At 46.4% G+C, this 27,737-nt stretch overlaps 1 protein-coding gene across 2 annotated transcripts in view; it reads left to right on the top strand.

Moving 5' to 3' along the window:
- COA8 (cytochrome c oxidase assembly factor 8) overlaps nt 1-26,701 on the top strand; it is a 31,146-nt gene extending 4,445 nt beyond the window's left edge. Inside the window, exons 2-5 of one of the 2 annotated variants that reach the window (XM_036991446.2) lie at nt 10,440-10,637; nt 11,300-11,363; nt 16,158-16,248; nt 25,234-26,701. In XM_036991446.2, the coding sequence (XP_036847341.1) occupies nt 10,440-10,637; nt 11,300-11,363; nt 16,158-16,248; nt 25,234-25,333 (453 nt within the window). In that variant the 3' untranslated portion in view covers nt 25,334-26,701. The remainder of the gene's footprint in view (nt 1-10,439; nt 10,638-11,299; nt 11,364-16,157; nt 16,249-25,233) is intronic. The other variant, XM_036991445.2, reaches the window with a different exon arrangement.
- The last annotated feature ends 1,036 nt before the right edge of the window (nt 26,702-27,737 follow it).

Here is a 27,737-nt window from a genome sequence, read left to right as displayed (position 1 = left end):
CAAAAGGACTTTTTCCTCCCCAGGCCCCTTTCTTCCTCCCTTTTAAATAGTGGTTCTTGGGTGAAGGAAGACGGAATATGTGTTTATAGGGGAAAGCAGAGGAGCTATACGTCTGCCCCAGTTGAATATAAAATCTCTCAAATTATAATGGAAACTTGAAGATGTCTGAAAGAGTTGGTTCACAGAGTTCAGCAGTAAAGCAGGTTATATAAACAGTAACTAAGAGAAAGGCGGAAAAGGGACTGAATGCTCGTGGTGCCCCTTTGAGCTTGCCTTGTGGGTAGCTCAGAAAAGCCATAACTTGTGGGGGTGGCTCCTTTTAACATCTGATAGGGAACCCCTGAGAAGAAAAGCCTGGGGTGCAGTTCTGGAAGGTGGTAAAACAGGTAAAGAGCAGTTGGGGTGAAACACGCCCTCTCGTCCCCTTGCTTCTGGCTGGGCTGACATCTCCGAGGGCCGTCCTGCAGCGTGCGTGCGTGCGTGCGTGTGTGCGCGCGCGCGTGTGTGCGTGTGTGTGTGTGTGTGTGTGTGTGTGTGTGTGTGTGTGTTGGGGGATGGATGCTTTTGTGTCAGTTACCTTTAGTTTCTAAGAATATGTACACAGAGCCGATGCAAAGGCTTTGGGCAAGAAGTCCAGAAATATTTGTGGCAAAGCAGTGTTTCTTAGGAGGCTTGAAACAAAAACAAAAACAGAAAATGTGATTGTATATTGTTTTTAGAATGATGGATAGAATGTTAAAGATCTGTGTACTACAGCCCTGCTACATCTTTCTAACAAGGATGCTCACGTCAGGCTGGTGTCAAATCGGTGTTCAGTGTTGACAGCGAGTAGCATAGTTCAGGTTCAGGGAGAAGATGGGGATGTCTTTGTTATAAGGGCCCTTTCACACTGGAAGGATGCATTCAGGCCCCTTGGGTCCTTTTGAAACGGAAATGACTTGGCAGCCCTCCGCTGGGAACCCTCCACCTTGTGCCTCTTACTGGGCAGTGACACCGAGACTCTTCAGAAGAACTAGCAGAAGTGAACATTGTCACATACAGAGATGTTTGAATCTGCAAGAAGAGGCGAATGCAGATGAAACAGTCATACTGACCTAGTTAGTGGGTGCGTGTCCGGGGTGGGGGGAAGCTGCGTGGGCTGCGACCTGCAGCCGCAGGGGCCACGCTCAAGGGGTGACTGCTGTGCGTGCACTTCTCCACTTCTCTCTCCCATCCCTGCCCAGCACACATTTTCAGGAGTATTGCTGATAAGCAGCCATTGCCAAAGGTTGCTTACACACTTACATTAAAGGTGATAATACATACTTAAAATACTGTTTTACTGCATTTTACAATTATCTCTGCTTTTGAGGTTATTTACATTTATTGTACCTATATAGTGGAAATACCATAAAATGGTACACCACTGCTTGATATTGTCCATGGTGGAGGTATTTGCACCACGGAATTGGCAAATGCTCCAAATCAGGGCTTGATTTATTGTTTTCCTGATTGTTTAGATTCAGGGAAGTGAGGAGAAAATGTTTGTGATGTGGATTAAATGAAGAAGTGTATCTTGTCTGCTGCTATTACATTTGAATAGTCCAAAATTGAAGAAATGTTCTTCCAGTATTCAAAAGCCATTACACAATTCAGCAAGGTAATTTCTCGCATCCTTTACAAATAGGTGAGGTCTGGCATAGATCTTGCTTCACTTTCATCCTGTCCTTGATTTGAAGTGACCTTTGTATCTGCAGCTAGTTAGTCCCTTGCAACCAGGGGTTGGTGAGTAATATAAGAATTTGGCAAAAATCAATGAAAGAGCCTCAGTGAGATACCACTTTATACCCACTAAGTGGCTATAATTTTAAAAAAAAAGAACAGTAACAAGTGTTGGTAGGGATGGGGAGAAACCGACTCTTACACTGCTGGAAGGACTGTGAAATGGCGCAGCCACTTTGGAAACAGTTTGGCAGTTCCTCAAATGGTTAAACACAGTCACCATATGACTCAGCAGTTCTTTTCCTCTGTACATTATACACCCAAGAGAACTGAAAAAATACGCCCGCACAAAAATCTGTACACAAATGTCCATGACAGCATTATTCATACTAGCCCCCGAGTGGAGCCGGTCTCAGTGTTCTGAACCGATGAATGGATAAACAAGTGGCGGTGTGTCCATCCTATGGATCGTCATTCAGCACACATAGGAAGCATCGACACATGCTGAAATTTGGATGAGCCTTGACAGCATGGAGTGAAGGAGGCCAGTCACAGAAGAGCACATTTGGTGTGACTCCACTCACCAGAAACGTCTGGAATAGGCAGCTGCGTAGGGCCAGAGTGGAGCAGTGGCGGCCAGGGTGGGGACATGGATGCTGACAAACGGGGACAGGGTTTCTTTCTGGGGAGATGAAAATGTTCTGGGATTTGTGGTGATGATCAGATAGCTCTGGGAACATGCCAAAAACTCTGGATTGCATGCTTTAAAGGGTTAATTTTATAGTATCTGAATTACATCTCACTACAGCCGTTAAAAAATTAATAAGCACTTTGTGAGAATCGGTTGGCTATGTGGAATTTACAGGGAAGGGTATGGTGTACTTTACTGTCATGTGTGGAGTGCATGCTATGCATCCGTCTGTCAGTGAGCCTGCAATGAAACCTCCCCAGCTGTGTTGGACTTGGGGCAGCTCCACTGGGCTCCTCACCACTGTCCCCAGACCTTCCCCCTGTTCCTCTGTCCCTGCAACCCCCACATCTACCCCCAAGGGTGTGGGTGAAATTGTGACTTTTCAGCATATCTTGCCCGGCTTTAGTGCATTTGCATATCCTCAGGGGTGGAGAGAAGTTCACCTCCTTGTCAGTGGGTAATTACCTGGGCAACCGAGGGCATGTCTGAACCTGAGAGGTTAAAGGGAGGGGCCGGCCTGCTTGCTCGCTGGCTTCTTCCAGAGCCGGGGAGAAGGACCGTCCGAGACCGCAGTTTGTGAGCAATAAACAGGTTTTAAACTTTATTTCTCCCTTTGACTGATTTCGGTTTTTAGAGGTATTTCACTCCGGGATTTCCTCTCCCCCTATTTACAAAGGGCCTCCTTCATTTCTGAGGCTCCACTGTTGCCCTGGAAATGTTGGTTGAATTTTGGGGAGCACTCCTCTTTGTGATAAGAATTGACCTCAAATCTTTAACTCATTACTTACAGCTTCTTTTCAGTGATTGAGCATTTTCTATCAACCTTTTAATTTTTTTCACTCAAGTGCTATCACTTTTTTTACCTAATCTGGGAAGAGTCTATTGAACAATTTACATTTTTTTTAAAATACTGTAAATAGAAACATCTTGAAAGTCTGAGGGGACCATACTTTTCAGCAGTTCCAGCTCATTCACTTACTCTAGGCCCAGAATAGTTTCCTGAACGCTGATCATTCTTCTGCTGAGCTGAACATCCCATAGATTTTTACTAAAATTTTACAAGTGTGCCCGTGTTGTCCTGAAGGAAGAGCTGGGATGCGAAGCCCAGAAACTAACCGTGTCCTTGGACGTGAGCAGGCCTTCACGTGACCCGTGTCCCTGTGTGCTTTATGACATGGCTTGGCCGCGCTGCTGCCTCCCAGGAGTCACGGCAGAGCCTGCAGAACCGAGGTGCCTTCTGCCGTCACTCATGCCAAGTGTTGACTGCCCCAAGCTCTTTGACCTGCTTCCGGGCCAAGCCCAGTGCCATCCTTGTCATGTCTTAAATTCTTCCTATTTTTAGAATGCTGTGGAATTTAGATGATTTACAAAGGTTCTAGCATCTAAGAAAAAGAGAAAATGGGAATGCCAGGGAGTGGTTCTGCCTTTAGCAGTCTCTCAGGAATGCCAGCTCTGAGGTTGCGGGGTACATGTGGGTGGTGATTAGTGGCGGCCATTGGAGCGAAAACTGACAAGCCGTGTTTCCTAAATAATGGCTCGATTTCTCTTCTCAGACCACACTGGGTTCTTTACCTTAATTGTCAAGGTTTGAGTCCAGGGACCTAAATGATGGTCAAACCCACACTGGGGTGTAAGTCCAGGGAGAGGAAATCCTGGAGCGAAATACCCATAAAAACCAAAATCAAAGGGAGAAATAAAGTTTCAAATCTGTTTATTGCTCACAAACTGCAGTCCAGTGCCATCTCCCTCCTCTGCTTCTGAAGAAGCAAGCAAGCAAGCCCCTCCCCTTAACCTCTCAGGTTCCGATAAGCCCTCAGTTGCCCAGGTAATTACCCATTGATATGGAGATTAACTTCTCTCCACCCCTGAGGATATGCAAATGCACCAAAGCCAGGCAAGATAATCTGGTACAATTTTACCCACAGGCCACCCCTCCAGAAATCTCGCCTTAGAGTCTACTCCTTCCCCTTCTGCACTGGTCCCTGGGTGAGAAAACTGGAGCTTTGTGACCAGACTAATGACAACAGCAACAGCAATAAAATCATGACCATCCTCAAGCCGGAGGATTCAGCTAGGTCCAAAGTCCCATGCAGACTAAGTCCATAGCCCGTCCATTCCCCAGGCAGGCAGTAGCCGAGGGTTCAGAGCAGTCATCACACGGCAGCTGCAGCCAGGGGGTGCATTCAGGCCACAAGGACTGTAGGAGAAAATAACCTTAAGGGCAGTAAGATACATGTTTTAATGACACCAGCGTAGGCAAATCTTGTCCATCAGGTAGGATGCATGCAAGAGAGTGGCCTTGTGATAAAACAGTGGCAGGAATGGGATCTCGCCCTGGTCTAGTTACTAGACTTTCACCCCCCTCCCTGTGGGAGTGACAGATGGGTCGATATATAGGGCTACATGCACTGGCCATAAAGATAAAACAAAACATCCCCACAAGATGCTCCTACCTCCTGGACGTTTTGGGTACACTACCATGACCTTTGGGGGCCATTCTGCTGTTACTCCAGGAATACACAGGAGGCCAGCTTCCAGGCCTTTCCCCCAAGGTACCAGAAGGGCTGGCCATCGCTGGTCCATGTGTTGAAATGTCCAGGGCCAGGTCCATTCAACAGTGTCCCCAGGGCTTGATGCAGCAGGGGCTGGCGGCAGGGTGTTGCTCTGCTGCCCGTATCCTGGCTTCAGTAGCTCCTCTTTGGTTTGGACGTACAGTTGTATAGGAGAGGCGGCAAGGTGTGTGAGCACGTCCACCGGGCTCAAAGCTCCTTCACGGGGCTTCTCGTTCAAACGCCGCAGCACCATCCATAGGTGAACTGACCAATCCTGTAGACTATTGGTGTCCGACCTCAGGCCAGATTTCAGCAAACCATTGTCCCTATCTATCATGCCTGCCCCAGCAGGGTTATATGGTACATGAAATTTCCACTTTTTCCCTAATCACTGCACCAGTTCTTATAATACATGTCCAGTAAAGTGGGTGCCTTGATCACTCTCCATCACCTGCGGCCGGCCATAGGCTGCAAAGAGACGCTCCAGGCCCTTCTTGGTGGTTTGTTGATCTGTATGACATGCAGAAAAAGCAACCAATAGGCCAGTAGCTGTGTCCACACAAGTCATGGCATACCGATATCCTTCTGATATGGGCAGAGGCCCAGTGTAGTCTATTTGCCACCTGACAAGGGGTATTGGCCCCCTTACTATTATCCCATGTTGCTGTGGGACTCGGTGTAAGTCCCTCTTAGAGCACACAAGGCACTCCTTCCGGGCCCTGCTGACTTCTTCAAAGGTCAGTGGCAAGCCCCACTGAGGGGTTACAGCCCACATTGTCTTTTGCCCCGCTTGCAGCAAACACTGGTGTAGCCATTGGGCCATATCAGACACAGGCTTTCCTTTTAGCCAGTGTATCTGGGCCAGAGTGTCTGCTTCATGATTCCCTGGGGAAGCCAAAGGCAAATGGCCAGTCACATGATATATGGTAACTGTCTTAGTCTGACCAGAGGCCCATAGGTCTTGCCACAACTCTTGCCCCCAAAGGGGCCGGTGACCAACCAGCCAGTTGGCATGGTACCATGTTGGAAGCCACAGGGTCAAGCCCTGATTGACAGCCCAGCTGTCAGTGCAGACATCTATGGGGGAGGGCTCCTGGGGGATCACGAGCCATACTGCCCGCAGCTCAGCCCACTGGCTGCTCTTCCCCTCTCCATCCTCCATCCATACTGTCTCAGTCTTAGGATGGAAAGCCACAGCCCTCCACTTTGGGGGCTGCCCATGACTGGAGCCACCTGTGTACCAACCATCTTCAGGTATAGGGGCTTTTCCCTCCTGATAAGGAGTCTCGGCTACCAAAGGCTGAAAAGCAAGTTCTTCCCGCTTTCCACTGGTGTAGGTCACTGGCCCCAATAAGCGTTGGAGTTCTCCACTTAACGGGCTAGTAGAGAGGGTGCTGTTGTCGCGTGCCCTGTCCTCGCCGGCAACAACAGCAGGATTCTTCTGCAGAAAGCTTTATTCTTCAGCTCTTTGTGAAACAAATGAGTTGGGCAGGACCCAGAGGGGAAGGAGAGGCTTGCTTATATAGTTCTCATGCTCTGACCTGGTTGGTGCGGCTCCATATGCCTTACTAGCATAACCATTTGGTGGGTCTCATTGGTCCTTATGCCAAGGCGCAATTAGCATGTAGTTTAGTGGTGTGGGATGATTTGTCATTAGGAAGTTCGGGGCCTTCCGGCTGCCCTGCATTGGGCGCTATTTTCTGAGCGCGGCTGCCAACATGCTGTGCTGCTGTAAATATGTGCCCCATTTGGCCAGTGCAGGTGTCTGTGCCACGCCACTCCTTGGCCTTTGGGTCCAGTCTCGCATCCACCCCAGGATGGGATAGGTGGTTATTACCTTGTTTGGAGCTGTTCGGCGATGGGCTCCATAGCCAGCAAGGCATGGTACACAGCAGCCAGGTGCTTCTCTGTCAAGGTGTACCGGACCTCTGCTCCTTTCCATAGTTGTGACCAGAATCCAATAGGTTGGCCTGTCCATTCAAGCCGCTGCCAAAGACTCCATCCATAACCATGTTCAGTTACATGAACGCCTAGCTCACAGGGCCCCGATGAGGAGGTGTTCACTGTAGGAATGAGAAACCTGGTGCTGCACACAGCTCCCCCATCTCTGTGGGTCCCTAGTGAATACTCTTGCCCCCCACCTAGGGCACCCCATAAGTGAGGCTACTCGTGCTTTAGCAGATCTGGGGGAGGCTGAAACAATAAGGGCATGGAGGGAAGTACAGGCCACAACTGAAAGAAGTGCAAAAGGCCCCAAGAAGGTCTTGAGGACCCAGGTGTGGTTGATTTGATAAAGGCCGGGGTAGTGAGAGAAAAACTCGATGGGCAGCCCAACAGGATCTGTTAGAACCGTGGCACCAATTAAAGCCAGAGCAGCAGCTACAGCCGCTGAGGTCCAGGACACAGAAACCAGAGTCAAGGCCACATGCCTGGCCCGTGTCCCTGCGAAACTTCCTGGGGGACAGTACTCAGGATTCGCCAGGGCCCTCACCCCCACAGGAGGATGACTGGCATTGTGGTTCGACTGAGGGGGTCAAAGTCCCCACCTTGGGGGACATGGTGGGGACCAGAGGCCACATGTAGAATTAGCAGTTCATTGGTCCCCTGTGAATGTACATGTCCTGGTGCTTGTGGGCACAGGAGCTGAGTGTTCCCTGATTCGTGGCAACCCTGAGCGTTTTCCCGGGACCCCTGCTGTGACAGGTGGCTATGGGGGGAAGGCAATTAGAGCGAAGAAAGCCCAAATCTCATTGGGGATGGGGCGTTTACCCCCAAAGGAGTATACCGTGTTCATTTCCCCCGTCCCTGAATATATTTTGGGGGTAGATATCCTGCAGTGCCTGTGCTTACAGACCCCTGCAGGTGAGTTCAGACTGAAGGTACCTGTGGTAAAGGCAGTTCTGGAGACATGCTAAGCACCCACCTGTAGCTCTGCCCGTACCTTGGTGGGTGGCAAATATTAAGCAGTATAAATTGCCTGGGGGGCACAAGGAAATTGGAGAAGTTCTACAGGAGTTGGAGTGGGTGGGCATCATAAAGCCCACTCATAGTCCTTTTAATTCCCCAGTGTGGCCATGAGAAAGCCAGACAGCTCCTGGCGTATGACCGTGGACTACAGGGAATTGAAGAAAGTCCCACCCCCTTTGCATGCTGCCGTCCCCTCGATCGCAGACATTCTGGACACCCTCAGCCATGAACTGGGAAGGTATCATTATGTAGTAGACTTGGCTAATGCTCTCTTCTCCATTGACATAGCACAGGAAGCCAGGAACAGTTTGCCTTCACGTGGGAAGGCCGGCAGTGGACATTCACTGTCCTTCCACAGGGACATCTCCACGGTCCCACCATCTGTCATGGGCTTGTAGCCCAGGACTCGGCCACATGGAAGAACCACAAACAGTGAGGTTGTATCACTACATTGATGATATGCTCACATCTGATTCTCTTTCAGACTTAGAAGGGGCAGTTCCTAGACTGTTGTAACATCTACAGGAAAAAGGACGGGCTGTGAACAGCACCAAGGTTCAGGGACCCGGTTTGTCTGTGGAATTCTTGGGGGTTGTCTGGTCGGGTAAAACTAACGTTGTTCCTGAAGCAGTCATAGACGAGGTCCAGGCTTTCCCCACCCCTACCACCGTGGCAGTGTTACAAGAGTTTTTGGGTCTTTTGGGCTACTGGAGAGTGTTTATCCCACATTTGGCATAAATTCTGAAGCCCTTATACTAGTTGGTACGAAAGGGCATCAGGTGGGACTGGGATGAGACGGGACAGGCTGGCTGAGGCGTGTCCGTGGAGCTGCGCTGGCAGGAACTCCTCTGCTGGGCTTCTTTCCGTGTGCTGTCGCCAAGGGAGCCATCGTCAAGCGTGTGGCTTCACCTGCGCATTATATTTGTAAAATTATTAGCGATTCTACTTTTTCAAATTAAATGATCAGTAAGCAACAAAGTAGACAAAGAGCTGTTTGACCTAAAATTTGCAAACCCTGCATCTCTTTAGTTCTTTGGGCATTGCCCCTCATAATGGTGATAGTGAAATACCGGAATGTCTTGAATGAAGTGCCTCCTAAATGGAAAAGAAATGTCAGTTACATTCAATATAGTATTTCTTTGGTCTTTGTAAGTTTTACCATTCTTTTAATTGACTTTATTGCAGTGTAATTTCTCCACAGCAGAATGAATACACACCTTGTAACTATGCATTTGGTGAGTTATGACAGCTGTTAAGCTGTTCCAGTCAGCACCTCAGTAAGGTCTAGAGCATCACCCCAGTCCCCTCCACTCCTTCCCCATGGCAACCACTCAAGTGGTCCTTTCTCCAGAACGTCACACAGTGGGGTTGCACCGTGCCTGGCTCTTTCCCTTGGCGTGTCATCCTGCGGCTCCTGGGTGTTGCGGTGTGTGTGGCCCCCTCTTTTCTGTTGCTGGTAGTTTTCTGGTTGTTGAAGGAGTGGGGGGCTCACCAGAGGTACTCTGGTGTTGGAGGTGGAAGTCAAGTTCCATAGACCTGCTTTTTTAAAGAAATAGGGCATGAGATTTTCAGATTGAATTGTATTTTTCTCCCATGAATTTTAGTTATATTCATTTGTTAACTGACAGATGGAAAGCTAGTCTTTTGATTACTCAATCGATCTTTTTATTTTACCAGTGTTATTGAAGTCCTATTTACAGACAGTAAAATTCACTCCTGATACATACGTACACCACCACTACCATTCAAGATCTAGAACATTCTCATCTCCCTGGAAAATCTCTTTGTCGTCAGCCCCTCCCTCCACCCCGCACCTGTCTCTCCCACAGTATTAGCTGAGCAGAATATGGAGCGCAGCCCCCTGAGTGTGGCTTCTCAGCTTGCACGATGTCTTTGAGCTGCTCCGCCGGCGTGTTAGCAGTCTCCACTACTGTCGGATAGGGTCTGTGGCAGGGATGCGTCATCCTCGGTTCTTCCTTGCACCAGTGGAAGGACGTTTGAACCAGTACCCCTTTGCATTCCCACCAGCAGTGTAAAAGGGCTGTTTTCAGACTTAAGTTAGTTTTGTCCCAGTCTGTGGCTTGCCTTTTCATTTTCTTAATAGTGTCATTAGGAGAGCAAGTTTTAACTTTGGTGAAGTCCAATTCATCTATTTTTTGTCTTATGGATTGTGCTTTTAGTGTTGTATCTAAATAATATTTGCCTAATATGAGGTCAAAATTTTATTTTAGAAGTTTTACAGTTTTAGATTTTACATTTAGGTCTTTGATCCATTCTAAGTTAATTTTTGTATATGGTGCAGAGTACAGGTTGAGATCCTTTATTTTTTGCATCAGAATGTTGAACTGTTCCAGCACCAAAGTATAGTATTAACGTTGATAATATTTATATGGGTCTTTTCATTTGGATATTCTCTGGCACATAGTCTTAGAGAAAGCCAACAAGGGACTTTAGTAAATTTGGGCTGGTAATTTTATAATACTAGGAATTTTTTTTGGTTTATGTGAACCCCATGCATTTTGTTAAAGGTTTCAAGATTCTGCCCTCCAAGAAAATCTTGCCATGATTGGATAGGACCCCCAGATAAATATTCAAACCTTCGACCTGTTCACTTTTACATCCCTGAAAATGAATCACCATTGGAACAGAAGCTGAGAGAATTAAGACAAGAAACACAAGAATGGAACCAACAGTTCTGGTCAAACCAGAATTTGACTTTTCATAAGGTAAGTTTAGTTTCAGGTCCAAATGAGAAGTAATACCGTTGGCCACGTGGGGGCGCTCAGCCTCGAGTATTCGCAGTGCTTTTCCGTTACTGGCCTGTCTCAGCCCCTCCCTTTTCTCTGTCGCATAATCACGTGTGTGTATTCACAAGTTTGAAGTGGATCTGTGACTGTACATAGGACATGTTGGTCATTCTTAGAGCAGCAGATCTTGAGGCTTTCAAGGAAGGGAGGGAGTAGCAGAGGTGTGGGTGTATGTGTGTGTTCATGTCACAACACTTGGGGTTCTGTGATGTGGCCCCATTCTTCCTGGGAATTTAGAATTGTCAGCAGCATACTATCAACTATATGACAAAAAAGTGTACATACCCTAATCCAGAAGAAAATCATTCAAGCTTTATACTTCTATGCATTTGGGTGAGCTGAATCAAATGGAGTCCATTTATCTTACTCTCTGGATTTATAAACAAATAGTGCCTCCTAGAGTTTATTAAACATCTTGTTTTCAAAGCATGAAACTTAACCAAATTCAGGTCATATTTAAAACGGGCTTTGAGATCAGCCGTTTCTCAGGAATCTACATCAGATTTTTCCAGCACGCTGCAGGTTGGGATCTGGCTCAGGGAAAATGGAAAGACAGAGTTCTGATAGTTGTCTTCTTTTAGGAAAAAGAAGAATTTATTCACTCAAGACTGAGAGCAAAAGGCCTGGGACTGAGAGCTGAGTCAGGTCAGTCATCTGTTTTTTTTTCCGCCAACATTGTTTTTGTCTGAGTAACTCCGTGAGAAGATGAAAGGGTGGAAATGAAGGAGAGGAAGTTCAGGGGGCAAGTGGTGGCCTCTGCGGGGCAGGCCCCCTGGGGGCCTCCTCAGAGGGAGGTCTGCCCTTCTGCCCCCTCCTCTGTGCGCCCGAGGGGCCAGGGACTCCGGGCGCGCTCAGTCCCTGTGCCCACCATGCTGTCCTTAGAGCTCAAGCTGACCTTTGTTTTCCTGGGGGTTGGTGTGAGGCTGGGTAACATTTCACACTCTTTGTTAAACAGACGTCTACTGTCAAAATATTATTCTCTTGGGAACTCTGAAGCGATTGTCCCCTAAGAGCGCAGCCTGTCACCGGAGCCCCTCTCCCTGCTTGCTAATCCCCGGCCTTGCTCGGGTCATTCACAATAAAGGGCTGGGGAAATGGAGCCGCCCCCCTCCCGGGCTCTGCCGCGCATCAGGGGGAGCTCTGGAGGGGCAGGAGAGCGCAGCAGGGGGGCCGCGCTCTGCGGTCAGCATGGAAGAGCAGCGCACAGCTGTGCCCCCCACCCCCCCAACTCCCCCGAAACTCCCGCGCTGGGAACTGGGCTGAGCCTCTGGCCTCTATCTTCCAGTTTATCTCCCACAGTGACCCAGGGAAGTGCAGGTCCTTAAACTCTTACCATTTTAAAGGTGAGGAACCTGTGGGCAAGTTTTAGACCAAAATGACACAGTGATTCAGTGGAGGGACTTAGGTTCCAACCTAGGCCTGGCCCACCAGACAACCACACAGTTCCTACTGATGGCTTACCAAGTATTGGATCAGAATTTTGAATTAATTTGGTAGTAAAGCAGGAAATATGCATTGAGGGGAGGGCACATGAAAGGAGATGCCTGCGGTATCATCTGTTTAGACACTTCCCAAACAGCTGCAGTGAAAATGGGGGCCAGGCATGTCACCTCAGCAGGCCAGAATATACACGCTTAGTATATGGGTATAGGATCCCACAGTACTGAGGTGAGGGGAGGTTTGTCTAATACATGCTATTGGAGAAACTAACTGCTTTTGGCCCAAAATAATTTATCTTTAGATTCAAGATTAACTTTTGATCCATTTGGAATATAAATATTCCAAATGGTTCCAAATTGTATTCCAAATACAAATATATTCCAAATGGATCAAAGAGTTAATTATTAAGAATGAATTGTTTATGGATTAAAAAGTTAAATACATAGCTCCTAGTTGTAGAAAGCCTGACAGAATAAAACTGACCATCCCTCTTCTGGAGGAAGGATGACTGGCCGACTCCCCAAGCTTAGTAGTAAAGGTAGAGAGTCAGCCGCATGGGGGCCCGCCGGCACCCTTAGCAGTCAGGCCCCCTCTTGCTCTGCCTTTCTGCAAGGAGAGCTTCTTAGGGGACACAGGGGGCTCAGACGGAGGCGGGGTGTGGCCAGGCCCACGTATGGCCTGCATTCAGACACTGGAGCCGAGGGACCCAGGACAGCTTCCCTCCTCTTGGTGGGGCTCCCCTCCACCCCTCTGCTTCCACCTTCTCCGAGTAAACGGGCTTTCTCTGCCTCTCAGTGTATGCGCCCAGTGTCCAGACAGTAGCCAACTGAGAAGTAGCTCTCTGGAAGCTCTCCCCCGGTGTGGTCTGGCCAGTGGGGAGGTGCCCTAGAATCCACAGGGGCCTAGGGCTGGGGGTTGTGTTGAGCTAGCATGGCGGCTGCCGTGTCCGCAGGATGGATGCAGGGCAAGGCCTGAGCCTGGGAAACTAGAGGGCTGGACCAGCAAAGGGGTCAGCATCCCAGAGACAAGTCCAACATGACCAGCAGGTTAGGGGGTGTTTGCGAGAGACAAAGGGGTGGTTTGGACTCTGAAAAGCCTCAACAAATTGGTAGAAATAACAAAACACCTGTAAACGAATAACATTACTACAGATGTTACAGCGTATTTAAAACAGCAGCCAGGCATCGTTCTGTGCTTACTGAGCTCGTGCGAGATGCAGTAATGTTGCCAGTACCCTGCTCGTACGCGGAAGTAGAAAGTTGCCAGCCCCTTTCCAGGAGGATTTAGCTGCATGCAGCGAACATATGCCGAGAAGTAGGGAAATTATGACCACAGAATGTCTAAGAATTCATCCTAGAGGAAAACCCGAGACAGCTAGCTGTATGTTCCTTGCAGCATTATCTTTAATTGCAAAGAAGTCACGGAGCCTCTGAATTCCAATAATTGCTCTGGTGGCCCACCCACTCTTTGGATGTTGACTGGGGTATTCTACAGCAGTGTAGAGAGATCACTGATTTAATTTCAAGTGCAGAAAGCAAAATGCCATGATTTCAGCTCTGCCTGTTCCCACATTAAGGCCCACTTGTAGGGCAGGCAGTTCTGTGGGAGGGTTCTTGCCTCTGATTTCTTTTGTTGCTACAGTGCTTATTCAGTGGGGGAAAAGTATGCCATCAGGATGGGTTTACTTAGCTGGTGTTCATGGCACACCCACTCAGTCTTCAGTAAACATGTTGAGCCAGAGCATTCTGCCTCACTTTCTCCGTTTTGCTAAAGCTCAGTAGCCCGTTGCAGTGTTGACAGGTGTGGAATCTGACCTGTTGAGCGAGCATTCGCAGCACCGCTGCTTTCTGCGTGCTTGGTCTGGGGTGTTTGGGCAAGACGCCGAGCTAGGTCACCAGCTACAGCTACACACACCGGTCCTCAGCCCCGGGGCTTCCGCTCTGCTCCCAGCCCTGGTAACAAGCGAGCGCCTCGGGCCAGGGCTTAGTTTCTCTGGGAGCAGCCTTATGCGGGGTGCTGTTGTGACCCCCTTTCTAGAGGTGAGAGATGTCACAGCCCTGGGCGGAACAGCCAGAGAGGCACAGAGGTGTGTCCAGCGCCTGCACAAGGGGAGCCGCAGGCTCCTCCTGCTGGTGCCCCCTCCCTTCCGCACTCGGTGGCAGAGGCCAGGGAGACCTGCGGGGGCCGACCTCCGCGTACTGTGTTTAATTTTCTGAGGAACTGCGGGGCTGTTTTCCAAAGCGGCTGGGCCATTTAACACTCCCACCAGGGATGGGTAAGAGCACTTTCTCCACATCTTTGGCAGCACTTGTTACTATCTGTCCGATTGTAGCCATCCTAGTGTGTATGAAGTGCTTTTTGTCTTTTTTATTGGCATTTCCCTAATGACTAATGATGTTGAGATCTTTTCATGTTCTTATTTCTTCGGAGAAATATCTGTTCAAATACTTTGCCCATTTTTAAATTGGATTATTTCTTTTTTATGTTGAGTTGTAAGAGTTCTCTACATAGTCTGGATACTAGACCATATTACATAGATGATTTGTAAATGTTTCTCCCATTCTGTAGGTTGTCTCTTTGCTTTCCTGGTAGTGCCCTTTTGAAGTACAAAAGTTTAAAATTTTTGCAAAGTCCAATTTATCTATTTTTCTTTGTCAGGTTGTACTTAAGGTGTGGTAGGTCAAATGCATTCGCCTAATTCAAGGAGATGAAGATTTGTACCTATTTTCTTCTAAGAGTCTTATCATTTTAGGTCTTATAATTAGGTCTTTGATCCATTTGAGGTTGTTGATCACATGTGAGGTAGAGATTTGACTTTACTTTTTTGTGCATGGGTATCCAGTTGTCTTAGCACCATTTGTTGAAAAGACTATACTTCCCCCTTTGAACTGTCTTGGCATCCTCATTGAAAATCACTTGTCCATAAGTTCTGTTCTATTGATGTATATGCCTGTCCTTATGCCAGTACCACACCATCTTGATTATTGTAGCTTTGTAGTAAGTTGAAACTGAGAAGTGTGACTCTTCCAATTTTGTTCTTTTTCAAGATTGTTTTGGCCTCTGGGTTTCCTTGCATTTTCTTTCTTTCTTTTTTTTTTGCTATCATTACTTTACAATTACATGAAGAACACTATGTTTACCAGGCTCCCCACTCACCAAGTCCCCCCCACACCCCACTACAGTCACTGTCCGTCAGTGTAGCAAGATGCTGTATAATCATCACCTGTCTTCTCTGTGTTGTACAGCCCTCCCTGTACCCCCCACAACACTGTACATGCTAATCGTAATGCCCCCTTTCTTTTTCCCTGCCCTTATCCCTCCCTTCCCACTCCTTGCATTTTCATAGGAATTTCACAATCTGCTTGTCAATTTCTGCCAAAAAAAAAAAAAAAAAGCCAGCTAGGGTTTTGATGGGTATTGTGTCGACTCTGTTACAATTTGGGGAGATGGTATTATCTTCAAAACCATGAACATGGGATGTCTTTACATTTAATTTTCCTTATTGGAATATAGTTGATTTGAAATATTATGTTGGTTTCAGATGTACAACATAGTGATTTGATAATTATATACATTACTAAATGCTCACCATGGAAAGTGTAGTTACTAACCATGCGGTCATACCAAGATACTACACTACTCTTGGTAGTATTCTCTCTGCTGTACTTCCATTCTATGAGTAATTTCTTTTATAATTTCAAGTTTGTACCTCTTCATCTCCTTCCCTTATTTCACCCATCCTCCCAACCCCAGTGTGTCTTATATTTCCTCTCTTAAATTTATTCCTCAGTCTTTTATTCTTTTTGATGCTATTGTAATTGCAATTGTTTTCTCAATTTCACTTTCAGATTGTTTATTACTGGTGTATAGAAATATAGTTGATATTTGTATATTGCTCTTATGTCCTGCAACCTTGCTGACTTTATTTTATTAGATCAGTACTTATTTGTGGGTCTCTTACTTTTAAGTCTTAATATTGAAGCTGAAATAAATTTTCAGGTCAGAAAGCGACACTGAATGCAGAAGAAATGGCTGACTTTTACAAGGAATTTTTAAGTAAAAATTTTCAGAAGCACATGCATTATAACAGGTAGGTGTTTACTTTTTCCTAAAAATTTGAATACCACATCCATACTGGGTAAGATTATTTTATTACCTGAATTTAATGATATTAATATTTATATTAAAGGTGGAAGTTGCTATAAACTCAGTTTTTGCACTTTTAAATAAAACTAACAGCTTAAAGTTATTTGCATGGCAGCCCCACTGTGGTCTGCACCCATAGTGCTTGGACAGTGAGTACGAAACAGCACCTCCCACTAAATGGAACCTGGGCTTCTTGGAGAAGCACAGTCTGGCCTGGGAACAGCAAAGGTGAGTTGAGACACCTTGAGTCTGAAAGTGTGGAGGCTCAGACTAGGGGGGTCACGTGAGAATGGCACAGGAGTGAGCCTGATGGGCTCCCGTGGCTGAAGGTAAGCCATCTGAGCTCAGAAGGAACACGCCCACGGTGGGTTAGCAAAACTCAAAGGTGTCAGAGGATTGAAGATGGCGGTGTGAGAGGTGAGACAGAGGCCTCCTCCTAAAACCACTTATGATACGAAAATACAGTTAATACAGCTAATCCTGAAAGAGCAACAGGGAAGAAGGCTGCACCAGACTGCATACCCCTGGAGAACAGAGCAGACCTCACCAAACAGGGTAACGTGCCAAAGCCTTGATGCAGTGGGACCCAAGCCCTTCCCCCACCCCAGCTCACAGAGAGGAGGAAGAGAAACGGAGCAGGGAGAGGGTGGAAGCCTAGGACTGCTGAACACCCAGCCCTGGAGATCTCTAAGAATGAAAGAATATTGAGAGAACTGTGTGACCAATCCAAATGCAACAATAGTTGTATGATAGGAGTACCAGAAGAAGAGAGAGAAAAAGGGATAGAAAGTGTCTTTGAGGAGATAATTGCTGAGAACTTCCCCAATCTGGGGAAGCAGATAGTCTCTCAGGCCATGGAGGTGCGCAGATCTCCCAACACAAGGGACCCAAGGAGGACAACACCAAGACATATAATAATTAAAATGGCAGAGATCAAGGATAAGGACAGACTATTAAAAGCAGCTAGAGAGAGAAATAAGATCACATACAAAGGAAAACCCATCAGACTTCTCAGCAGAAACTTTACAGGCCAGAAGGGAGTGGCATGATATATATAATGCAATGAAGCAGAAGGGCCTCGAACCAAGAATACTCTACCCAGCAAGGTTATCATTTTACTTTGAAGGAGGGATTAAACAATTTCCAGATGAGCAAAAGCTGAGAGAATTTACCTCCCACAAACGGTCTCTACAGTGTATTTTGGAGGGACTGCTATAGAAGGAAGTGTTCCTAAGGCTAAACAGCTGTCACCAGGGGCAATAAAACCACAGTAAAGAAAGTAGAACAATTAATTACTAAGCAAATGCAAAATTAAATCAACTACCCCCAAAGTCAGTCAAGGGAGAGACAAAGAGTACAGAATATGATACCTAATATATAAAGGAATGAAGGAGGAAGAAAAAGGAGGAGAAAAAAAAAGAACCTTTAGATTCTGTTTATATTAGCATACTAAGTGAGTTAAGTTAGACTCTTAGAAAGTAAGGAAGTTAACCTTGAACCTTTGGTAACCACAAATCTAAAGCCTGCAATGGCAATAAGTATATACCAATTGATAATCATCCTAAACGTAAATGGTCTGAATGCACCAGTCAAAAGACATAGAGTCACTGAATGGATAAAAAAACAAGACTCATCTGTATGCTGCCTACAAGAGATGCACTTCAAACCCAAAGACATACACAGACCAAAAGTGAAGGGATGGAAAAAGAGTTCATACAACTAATAGGGATAAAAAAGCAGGAGTTGCAGTACTTGTATCAGACAAAAGTCTGATACAAAGTCTCAAAACAAAGTCACAAGAGACAAAGAACATTACATAATGAATATCTATGCACCCAACACAGGAGCACCTATATATGTAAACAAATACTAACAGAATAAAAAGGGGAAATAGAATGCAATGCATTAATTCTAGGAGACTTCAGCACTCCATTCAACAATCCAAAGGACAGATCATCCAGACAGAAAATAAGTAAGGACACAGAGGCACTGAACAACACACTAGAACAGATGGACCTAACAGACATCTACAGAACTCTACACCCAAAAGCAACAGGATACACATTGGTCTCAAGTGCACATGGAACATTTTCAAGAATAGATCATATACTAGGCCACCAAAAGAACCTCAGTAAATTATAAAAGACTGAAATTGTACCAACCAACTTCTCAGATCACAAAGGTATGAAACTAGAAATAAATTATGCAAAGAAAACAAAAAATCTCACGAACACATGGAGGCTTCACAACATGCTCCTAAATAACCAATGGATCAATGACCAAATAAATACAGAGATAAAGCAACATATGGAGACAAATGGCAACAATAATTAAATACCGCAACATCTGTGGGATGCAGCAAAGGCCATGCTAAAAGGAAAGTATACTGCAATACAGGCCTACCTCAGGAGAGAAGAACAATCCCATATGAACAGTCTAAACGCACAATTAACGAAACTATAGAAAGAAGAACAAATGAGGCCCAAAGTCAGTAGAAGGAGGAACATAAGAAAGATTAAGGCAGGAATAAATACAATTGAGAAGAATAAAACAATAGAAAGTATCAATGAAAGCAAGAGCTGGTTCTTTGAGAAAATAAACAAAATAGATAAACCCCTAGTCAGACTTATCAAGAAAAAAAGAGAGTCTTCACTCATAAACAGAATCAGAAATGAGAAAGGAAAATTCACTACATACACCACAGAAATACAAAGAATTATTAGAGAATAGTATGAAAAATTATATGTTAACAAATTGGATAACCTAGAAGAAATGGACAACTTTCTAGAAAAATATAGCCTTCCAAGACTGACCAAGGAAGAAATGGAAAATCTGAACAGACCAATTACCAGCAATGAAATTGAATTGATAATCAAAAAACTACCTAAAAATAAAACTCCTGGTCCAGATGGCTTCACCACTGAATTTTATCAAACATTTATTGAAGACCTAATAACCATCCTCCTTAAAGTTTTCAAAAAAGTAGAAGAAGAGGGAATACTTCCAAAATCATTCTATGAGGCCAGAATCACTCTAATACCAAAACCAGGCAAAGACACCACAAAAAAAGAAAATTACAGACCAATATTCCTGATGAACATAGATACAAAAATACTCAACAAAATAATAGCAAACTGAATAAAAAAATGTATCAAAAAGATCATCCACCATGATGAAATGGGATTCATCCCAGGGATGCAAGGATGGTTTAATATTCAAAAATCCATCAACATCATCCACCACAAAAACAAAATGAAGGACAAAAACCACATGATCATCTCCATAGATGCTGAAAAAGCATTTGACAAAATTCAATATCCATTCATGATAGAGACTCTCAACAAAATGGGTATAGAGGGTAAGTCCCTCAACATAACAAAGGCCACACATGATAAACCCACAGCCAGCATCATACTGAACAGCGAGAAGCTGAAAGCTTTTCCTTGAAGATGGGGAACAAGACAAGGATGTCCACTCTGTCCACTTTTATACAACATAGTTCTGGAGGTCCTAGCCTCAGCAATCAGACAACACAAAGAAACAAAAGGCATCCAGATTTGTAAAGAAGAATTTAAACTGCCCCTGTTTGCAGATGACATGATGTTGTACATAAAAAACCCTAAAGAATCCACTCCAAACTACTAGAACTAATATCTGAATTCAGCAAAGTTGCAGGATACAAAATTAATACACAGAAATCTGTTGCATTCTTATACCCTAATGATGAACTACCAGAAAGAGAAATCAGGAAAACAATTCCATTCACAATTGCATCAAAAAGAATAAAACACCTAGGAATAAACCTAACCAAGGAAGTGAAAAACCTATACCCTGAAAACTACAAGACACTCATGAGAGAAATTAAAGAAGATACCAATAAATGGAAACACATCCTGTGCTCATGGATAGGAAGAACTAATATTGTCAAAACAGCCATCCTGCCTAAAGCAATGTACAGATTCAGTGCAATCCCTATCAGAATACCAGCAGCATTCTTCAATGAACTGGAACAAATAGTTCTAAAATTCATATGGAACCACAAAAGACCCCGAATAGCCAAAGCAATCTTGAGAAGGAAGAATAAAGCAGGGGGGGGGATTATGCTCCCCAACTTCAAGCTCTACTACAAAGCCACAGTAATCAAGACAATCTGGTACTGGCATGAGAACAGAACAGTAGACCAATGGAACAGATTAGAGAGCCCAGATATTAACCCGAGCATATATTGTCAATTAATATACCATAAAGGAGCCATGGATATACAATGGGGAAATGACAGCCTCTTCAACAACTGGTGTTAGAAAAACTGGACAGCTACATGGAAGAGAATGAAACTGGATTATTGCTTAACCCCATACACAAAAGTAAACTCAAAATGGATCAAAGACCTGAATATAAGACATGAAACCATAAAATTCTTAGAAGACAACATAGGCAAATATCTCCTGAATATAAACATGAGCAACTTCTTCCTGGACGCATCTCGGGCAAGGGAAACAAAAGCAAAAATGAACTCATGGGACTACATCAAACTAAAAAGCTCCTGTACAGCAAAGGACACCATCAGTAGAACAAAAAGGCATCCTACAGTATGGGAGAGTATATTTGTAAATGACATATCCGACAAGGGGTTAACATCCAAAATATATAAAGAACTCACACGTCTCAACATCCAAAAAGCAAATAACCCAATTAAAAATGGGCAGAGGAGCTGAACAGACAGTTCTCCAAAGAAGAAATTCAGATGGCCAACAGGCACATGAAAAGATGCTCCACATCACTAATTATCAGGGAAATGCAACAAAAACCACAATGAGATACCACCTCACACCAGTTATGATGGCCAGCATCGAAAAGACTAAGAACCACAAATGCTGTTGAGGATGAGGAGAAAGGGGAAGCTTAGCTGGGGGAAGCTTTTCCCTGCTCTTCATGGAGGCAAGTGGAATCTAGCTTTTCCTTAATAACTTGAGAACTTTAATCTTAATGAGATATGGACTTTCTTTTTCTGGAAGCCTCTCTTGCTTGTTTTGGGCTCTGCTTCCCATTTATGGCACCACTTGAATGTAAACCAGTTCAACCATTGTTGAAAGCAATTGTGGGAAGCATTATGGAGGTTCCTCAGAAAACTAAAAATAGAAATACCATTTGACCCAGGAATTCCACTCCTAGGAATTTACCCAAATAGTACAAGTTCTTAGATCCAAAAAGACACATGCTCCCCTATGTTTATCGCAGCACTATTTACAATAGCCAAGAAATGGAAGCAACCTAAGTGTCCATCAGTAGATGAATGGATAAAGAAGATGTGGTACATATACACAAGGGAATATGACTCAGCCATAAGAAAAAAACAGATCCTACCATTTGCAACAACATGGATGGAGCTAGAGGGTATTATGCTCAGTGAAATAAGCCAGGCAGAGAAAGACAAGTATCAAATGATTTCACTCACGTGTGGAGTATAGGAACAAAGAAAAACTGAAGGAACAAAACAGCAGCAGAATCACAGACTCCAAGAAGGGACTAGTGGTTACCAAAGGGGAGGGTTGGGCAAGGGCAGGTGGGGAGGGAGGGAGAAGGGGATTGAGGGGCATTATGTTTAGTACACATAATGTGGGGGGTCACGGGGAAAACAGTGTAGCACAGAGAAGGCAAATAGTGAATCTGTGGCATCTTACTACACTGTGACTGGAATAGGATATGGGGGGACTTGGCAGTATGGGTGACTGTAGTAACCACATTGTGTTTTCATGTGAAACCTTTGTAGGAGTGCATTATCAATAATACCTTAATAAAAAAAAAGAAAAGAAATACGTCTGGTGCAAACATCTTTGCGGTACAGTGATACGGGCGCACGGGTCACGTCTGGATACCACCAGTCGGTAGCTCAGTCTAGGAATTGAGAAACAGCAAGGAGGAATCCAAGGAACATGCGCCTTCTTGGCTTTCCTGTACCGACTGTGTCTCGTCACCAGATGAGGGAGCACTTTTCCCTGGAGGGCAGCCAGAGCAGGACTCATGGGGTCAGAAAACTAACTCCTGATGAAGTAGTGGATCGGGCGACAGTCCCCACAGCTGCTGAGACCCTGGGAAGGAAAGCTTGCGGGGCCTTGAGAGTGGCTGGGCCAGGTGGGTCGTGCCTGGACCCCAGTGCCTCTTCCCGCCGTCCACAGTGGGCAAGCGGCCCTCACCGGCCTCTGCGAGACACATGAGGAAGTACGCAGCACCGCTCCTGAGGTCTTCTTACCGAAACAAATGGAACTGGGGCCTAGTCAGGCCTGCAAACCCGATGGCAGTTTTTGGGGCAGAGGAAGGGGAGGTGAGATGGGTGAGAGGCTCCACGGAGGGCCGTCTGAGATGACAGTCGAAGGTGCTGTCCCAGAAGGTTGGATTCTCTAAGACAAATGATCCAGTTTCAACAACCAGCCAGAAATAAAAGAAAAAAAAAAGAGGGGGGGACTATCACAGACTAAGTTATAGACCGTCACTATCACAGATTTCATGCAGTGCACAGACCTCGCTTGGACCCTGGTTGAGCCAGGCTGCCTGTGAACAGATACCTTTGGAAGTCAGAGGGGATTGAACAGTGACTGCATATTAGGTTGTATATATTAGTTATTGTCCATTTTATCAGATACGTTGATGGTTATGTGTTTTTAAAAAAGGCTTTGCCAATACGTAATGATGTTTATTTCCAGGGGAAATGTAGGATATGACGTTGAGATTTGGTTTTGACTATGACAATGACAGCGTCGGACTGGGGAGGTGAGGCAGGAGCTAGGGAATGCCGGTAGTGGGCGAGGCGAGCTCGTGCGGGCGAGCCTTGGACTTGAAGATGCGTCCTGGAACCCCTGGAGCTGTTGCTCGCGTAGTCACATGCGGCCGAGCCAGGAGTGGTTGCTTTGGGGGCCTCTGGTCTCTGACATTCGCAGAAGCACCTCTGGGAAGCTGTGCGCCGGGGCCTCAGGGCAGAGGGGGCCGGCGCTGCCCCTGCTGCTCCTGCCAGAGCCGGGGGAGCGTGGTCTGCCTTTTTCCCTGCTCTTCACGGAGGCAAGTGGGATCCAGCTTTTCCTTAATAACTTGAGAACTTTAATCTTAATGGGATATGGGTTTTCTTTTTCTGGAAGCCTCTCTTGCTTGTTTAGGGCCCTGCTTCCCATTTATGGCATCACTTAGTGGGTAGAAATGTAAAAATTGTTGTCATATAGAGAGGGGTTTATCACTCCGCCATGCAAAGGCCCCAGCTTGGCACTGAGAGTCTGGAATTTGTGCATTTTGTGGGGGCAGTTTGCCAAGCTCACCCACTCAGTGCTGACTGTGGGGTGACTCTTAAGTTTCGGCACATTCTGTAGAGTGACTCATAAGCAGGCGGGCCTGTGAGATTCAGGAGCTTCTCCATCCCACTGTCTGTATGAGAAGCTTTGGAATTACCTCTTCAGAGACAAATTATGCACAAACTCCGAGGTCTAGAGGGAGGATATGGAGCTTTATGATGTTGGCACTTGGGATTAACCAGCTTCTCGCGATGGAGGAGTTTTTCCATGTGCTTCTCATGCGTGTAAGGCACCGAAGCCAGACTGGTCCCCACAAACCCTGCGGAGCCTGCGGAGTCGCTTTGCTGAGCGGCCGCACCCCCACCATGCAGTGTTGTGTGTCTCCAGGGATGCGACTGGACTCAAGGGAGGCCCAGGTTTCCTAGTGTTCTTTTGGTGTCTTTGAGCAAAAACCAGAGCAAGATCCCAGTGCATGGGAAAACGTGGGCTTCGGGGAACCCTGGGCATTCATTCTTTTTTTGATTTTTTTATTTTAATTAAAAATTTATCTTTATTAAAGTATCATTAATATATGATCTTACGGTGGTTTCAGATGTACATCACAGTGGTTCAACAGTCCCCATGATCGACTTATTTTGTGATTGCAAATTATTGTGCCCTTTTATCCCCCACCCTGTCCCACCCGCCCCAACCCGTCCCCCTTGGTAACCACTAGTCACTTCTCGGTGTCTATGAGTCTAATGCTGTTTTTTTCCTTCTGTTTTGCTTTGTTTTTATATTCCACAAATAAGTGAAATCATATAAAATTTGTCTTTCTCTGCCTGGCTTATTTCACTTAACATAATAACCTCTAGATCCATCCATGTTGTTGCAAACTGCAGGATTTGTTTTCTTTTTATGGCTGAATAACATTCTATTGTGTGTATGTGCCACATCTTCTTTATCCATCCATCTGTTGATGGACACTTAGGTTGCTTCCACATCTTGGCTATTGTAAGTAGCACTGCAAAAAACATAGGGGTGCATCTGTCTTTTCGAATCAGGGACTTTGTTTTCTTCTGATAAATTCCTAGGAGTGGAATTACTGGGTCCAATGGTATTTCTATTTTTAGTTTTTTGAGACACCTCCATACTGCCTTCCACAGTGGCTTCACCAATTTACATTCCTACCAGCAGTGTAGGCGGGTTCCCTTTCCTCCGCACCCTCACCAGCGTTTGTTGTTTCTTGTCTTCTGGATGGAGGCCATTCTGACTGGGGTGAGGTGATACCTCATTGTGGTTTTGGTTTGCATTCCCTGGTGATTAGCGATGTGGAGCATCTTTTCATGTACCTGTTATCCATGTGTATTTCTTCTTTGGAGAAATGTCTGTTCAGGTCCTCTGCCCATTTTTTGATCAGGTTATTTGTTTTTTGGGTGTGAGGAGAATGAGTTCTTTATATATTTTGGACGTTAACCCTGGGCATTCACTCTTGACTGTGCTTTGTTCTCAACCTGATGCCAATCCAAGCAGAAAGGCTTAGCTTAAGTGAGCCAGGAAGAGGCGGTGAGGAAAGGCCGAGGGGTAGCTGGGAGGGCTGGGCTTCTGCGGGGAGCTTTCCTCAGATGCCTGGGCACCGGGTGAGTCACGTGCACTGTTCTGCTTTCCCCCAGAGACTGGTACAAGCGCAACTTCGCCATCACCTTCTTCATGGGCAGAGTGGCCCTGCAGAGGGTTTGGAACAGGCTTACACTGCAGCAGAAGACCAGCTAGGAGGAGCCACACTCCCCCTCCCCGCTGCACCCAGTTTCCCCAGGAAGCCGTGGTGACAGGAGCTCGCTGTGTGAGGGCTCTGAAAGCCTGTAAGCGACCAGAGCCCCGTGCCTTCCTCACGGGGGCCCTTGGCTGAGGTCAGCGCAGGACGGGCCGCAGGAACACGAGTCCCGTGCCTGTGGGCCGGGTGCCTCTGTCCTGACTCTGGATTCCAGGCTGGCACTTGGGCACTGATGTGATGTTAAATAAAGCCCAAGCATTGTGTGGCATTTTCTGTGTCTTTGAATTACACCAGTTTGAAATAGGACAATATAAAAATACTAATAAAATTTCATGTGAAAAATTTGACTCCACGATGGAAATGATTGTGAAGCCAGCTGTAGCCCTCACAGAACCAGGAGCATGAGTTACCGGAGGTCCTGGCCCGTGCCTGGCAGTGCACAGCTATCCTGGGGCACATGTACCTACAGACTTGAAAGCGGCTCCTCTGGTAGAGATCTCACTGGCCCACGCAGGCACCTTCCCAGCCTCGGTTTCCAGGTTTTCCCCAACAACTTGCTCCTGGAGTATATCCCTCTGTTTGAAAAATGCCTTTAAAGTCAGCATTGTTTGAAGTGGGATTATGTGTTTATAAAGTGATGGGGCACTCTGTATTGCATCCTGGAGCCGTGTGGCATGGGGTCATGGCCTACAGGAGGGGACACCTGCCTCAACCATGGGAAGTGGCTGCAGAGCCAGGCCCCACCAGTAAGTGAGGCCTGTATGATAGGCGAGATATCCGGGGTTAACCAAAAGCTACTTGGCCAACAGTTTCTGTTCCAAAATGAGGCACGACAATAGAGCCATAGGATTGGGTTCCTTCTGTGGCTTATGGCACTCTCCCAGGCTGAAATCCAGAAGCCAGAGGAAGCACGTTGCTCGGACGGAGCCCTTTAAGGTGCAAATGCGAATCCATCAGCCCTGCGTCTGCAGCGGAGTTGTGCGCCGGTTCCTGGAGGAACTCCGGGGTCGTTAAGCCCCTTTTCCGGTTAACAGAGGCCCCGGGAGTGGAGTGTATGCAGCAAACAGTGCGGAGCACTGGTTCACAGAGGTGACACCGTGCTGTTCATTCAGCAACAGGTTCTCACCCTGTCACCAGTGGCCGGGACACTGCGTCTGAGAGAACTGAAGGGGAAGGTGGTAGGCGGCAGGGCCAGGGCCCTGGGCAGGGGCCCTTTGTTCCGTGTGAGCAGCCCAGAAGGCAGGAGCTGTTTACTAGCTTTCGGTTCCTCCCTCATCCCATCAAACTGCCTGTCTGACTTTAAGGTCACTTAAAGATCGTCTTGGCCCTGGGTAATGTGACGGTGAAATAAACAGCATCTTCTAGTGGTGCCGCTTCTGATTGTTTTTGCACATCAATTCTTCAAGATTTTCAGTGTAACTTTCCATAGTAATAGCAGAAGATAGGTGGATGGTATGAAAGGAAAATTTGTTTTCAGGAAAGTGAATTCCAGCATGGGTGGCAGAGATGCGCATGCATGGGCGCATTGGTACAGACCGTTAAAGCCATGTCACATGTTCTATGTGCTGTCTCTGAGGGCCTCCCTCTGGAGAATGTCAGAAGCGTCAACGTGTTTTGTGACCTGTGGGACTGTTGGACAACTATAAGTATTATAGGCCTTTTCAGATGCAGCTTTTCCTGAATCACATCCCATGATGCAGAGATCATGTGTGTCACAGTTGTTAGCCGAGTGCCCCAGATAGTTTGTTTACCAGGTCCTTGGGCAGATGGATTCTGCCCTTCAACTGGTGGCTTGGTGATCCACTGCCAGTATTCACATTGGTCAAGAGCTTTTACCAACTGAAGTTCTTCCCGGCTCACTTCGTAAATACCTCCCAGACCCTTAGGGCTCCTAGGGGCAAAGTCCCTTGAGGTTTCAAGGAACAGAAACTTGCTCAAAAGAGCTCCAGTCAAGGTTGAGGGGCAGGTGACCGTGAGAAGCCAGAGATCTCCAAAAACAGATCACCCTCCTGGCAGCGGGAAAGCCCAAGAGCCAGGCACCATGATGGCCCTGCTGGCTGCCGGAGCCCCCGAGCTCTGCCCGCCAGCTGTCACCTCCGGGGGTGGGCTGGGCCCCGGCAGGCCCCATCCAGCGGGCAGGCGGAGGGGCCCAGGTGACAGAGTGTCATGCAGAGGCTCCAGGTTCCTCACCCCCAGAGCCCCTCAGATGTGAGGCCACAGAGACGTTGCCTTCACAGTTCCAAGGATACTTTCTTTTAGGAGCAACTTTAAAAGATGAGCAGAAGGTAAACATGCTCTGTGTTCAGACCAGGGAAAGCATAAGCAGTTCTTTGACTTCACAAAGTGACAGTTGTGAAGTTTTTCTGTAAAACTGTCAGCTGCGTCCTGGGCTGGGGCGGGCAG

This window comes from Manis javanica, chromosome 8 (assembly GCF_040802235.1).
Source record: "Manis javanica isolate MJ-LG chromosome 8, MJ_LKY, whole genome shotgun sequence".
Taxonomy (NCBI): domain Eukaryota; kingdom Metazoa; phylum Chordata; class Mammalia; order Pholidota; family Manidae; genus Manis; species Manis javanica.
The sequence above is the reverse complement of the archived record's forward strand: the minus strand, read 5'-3'. Positions and strand labels throughout refer to the sequence as shown.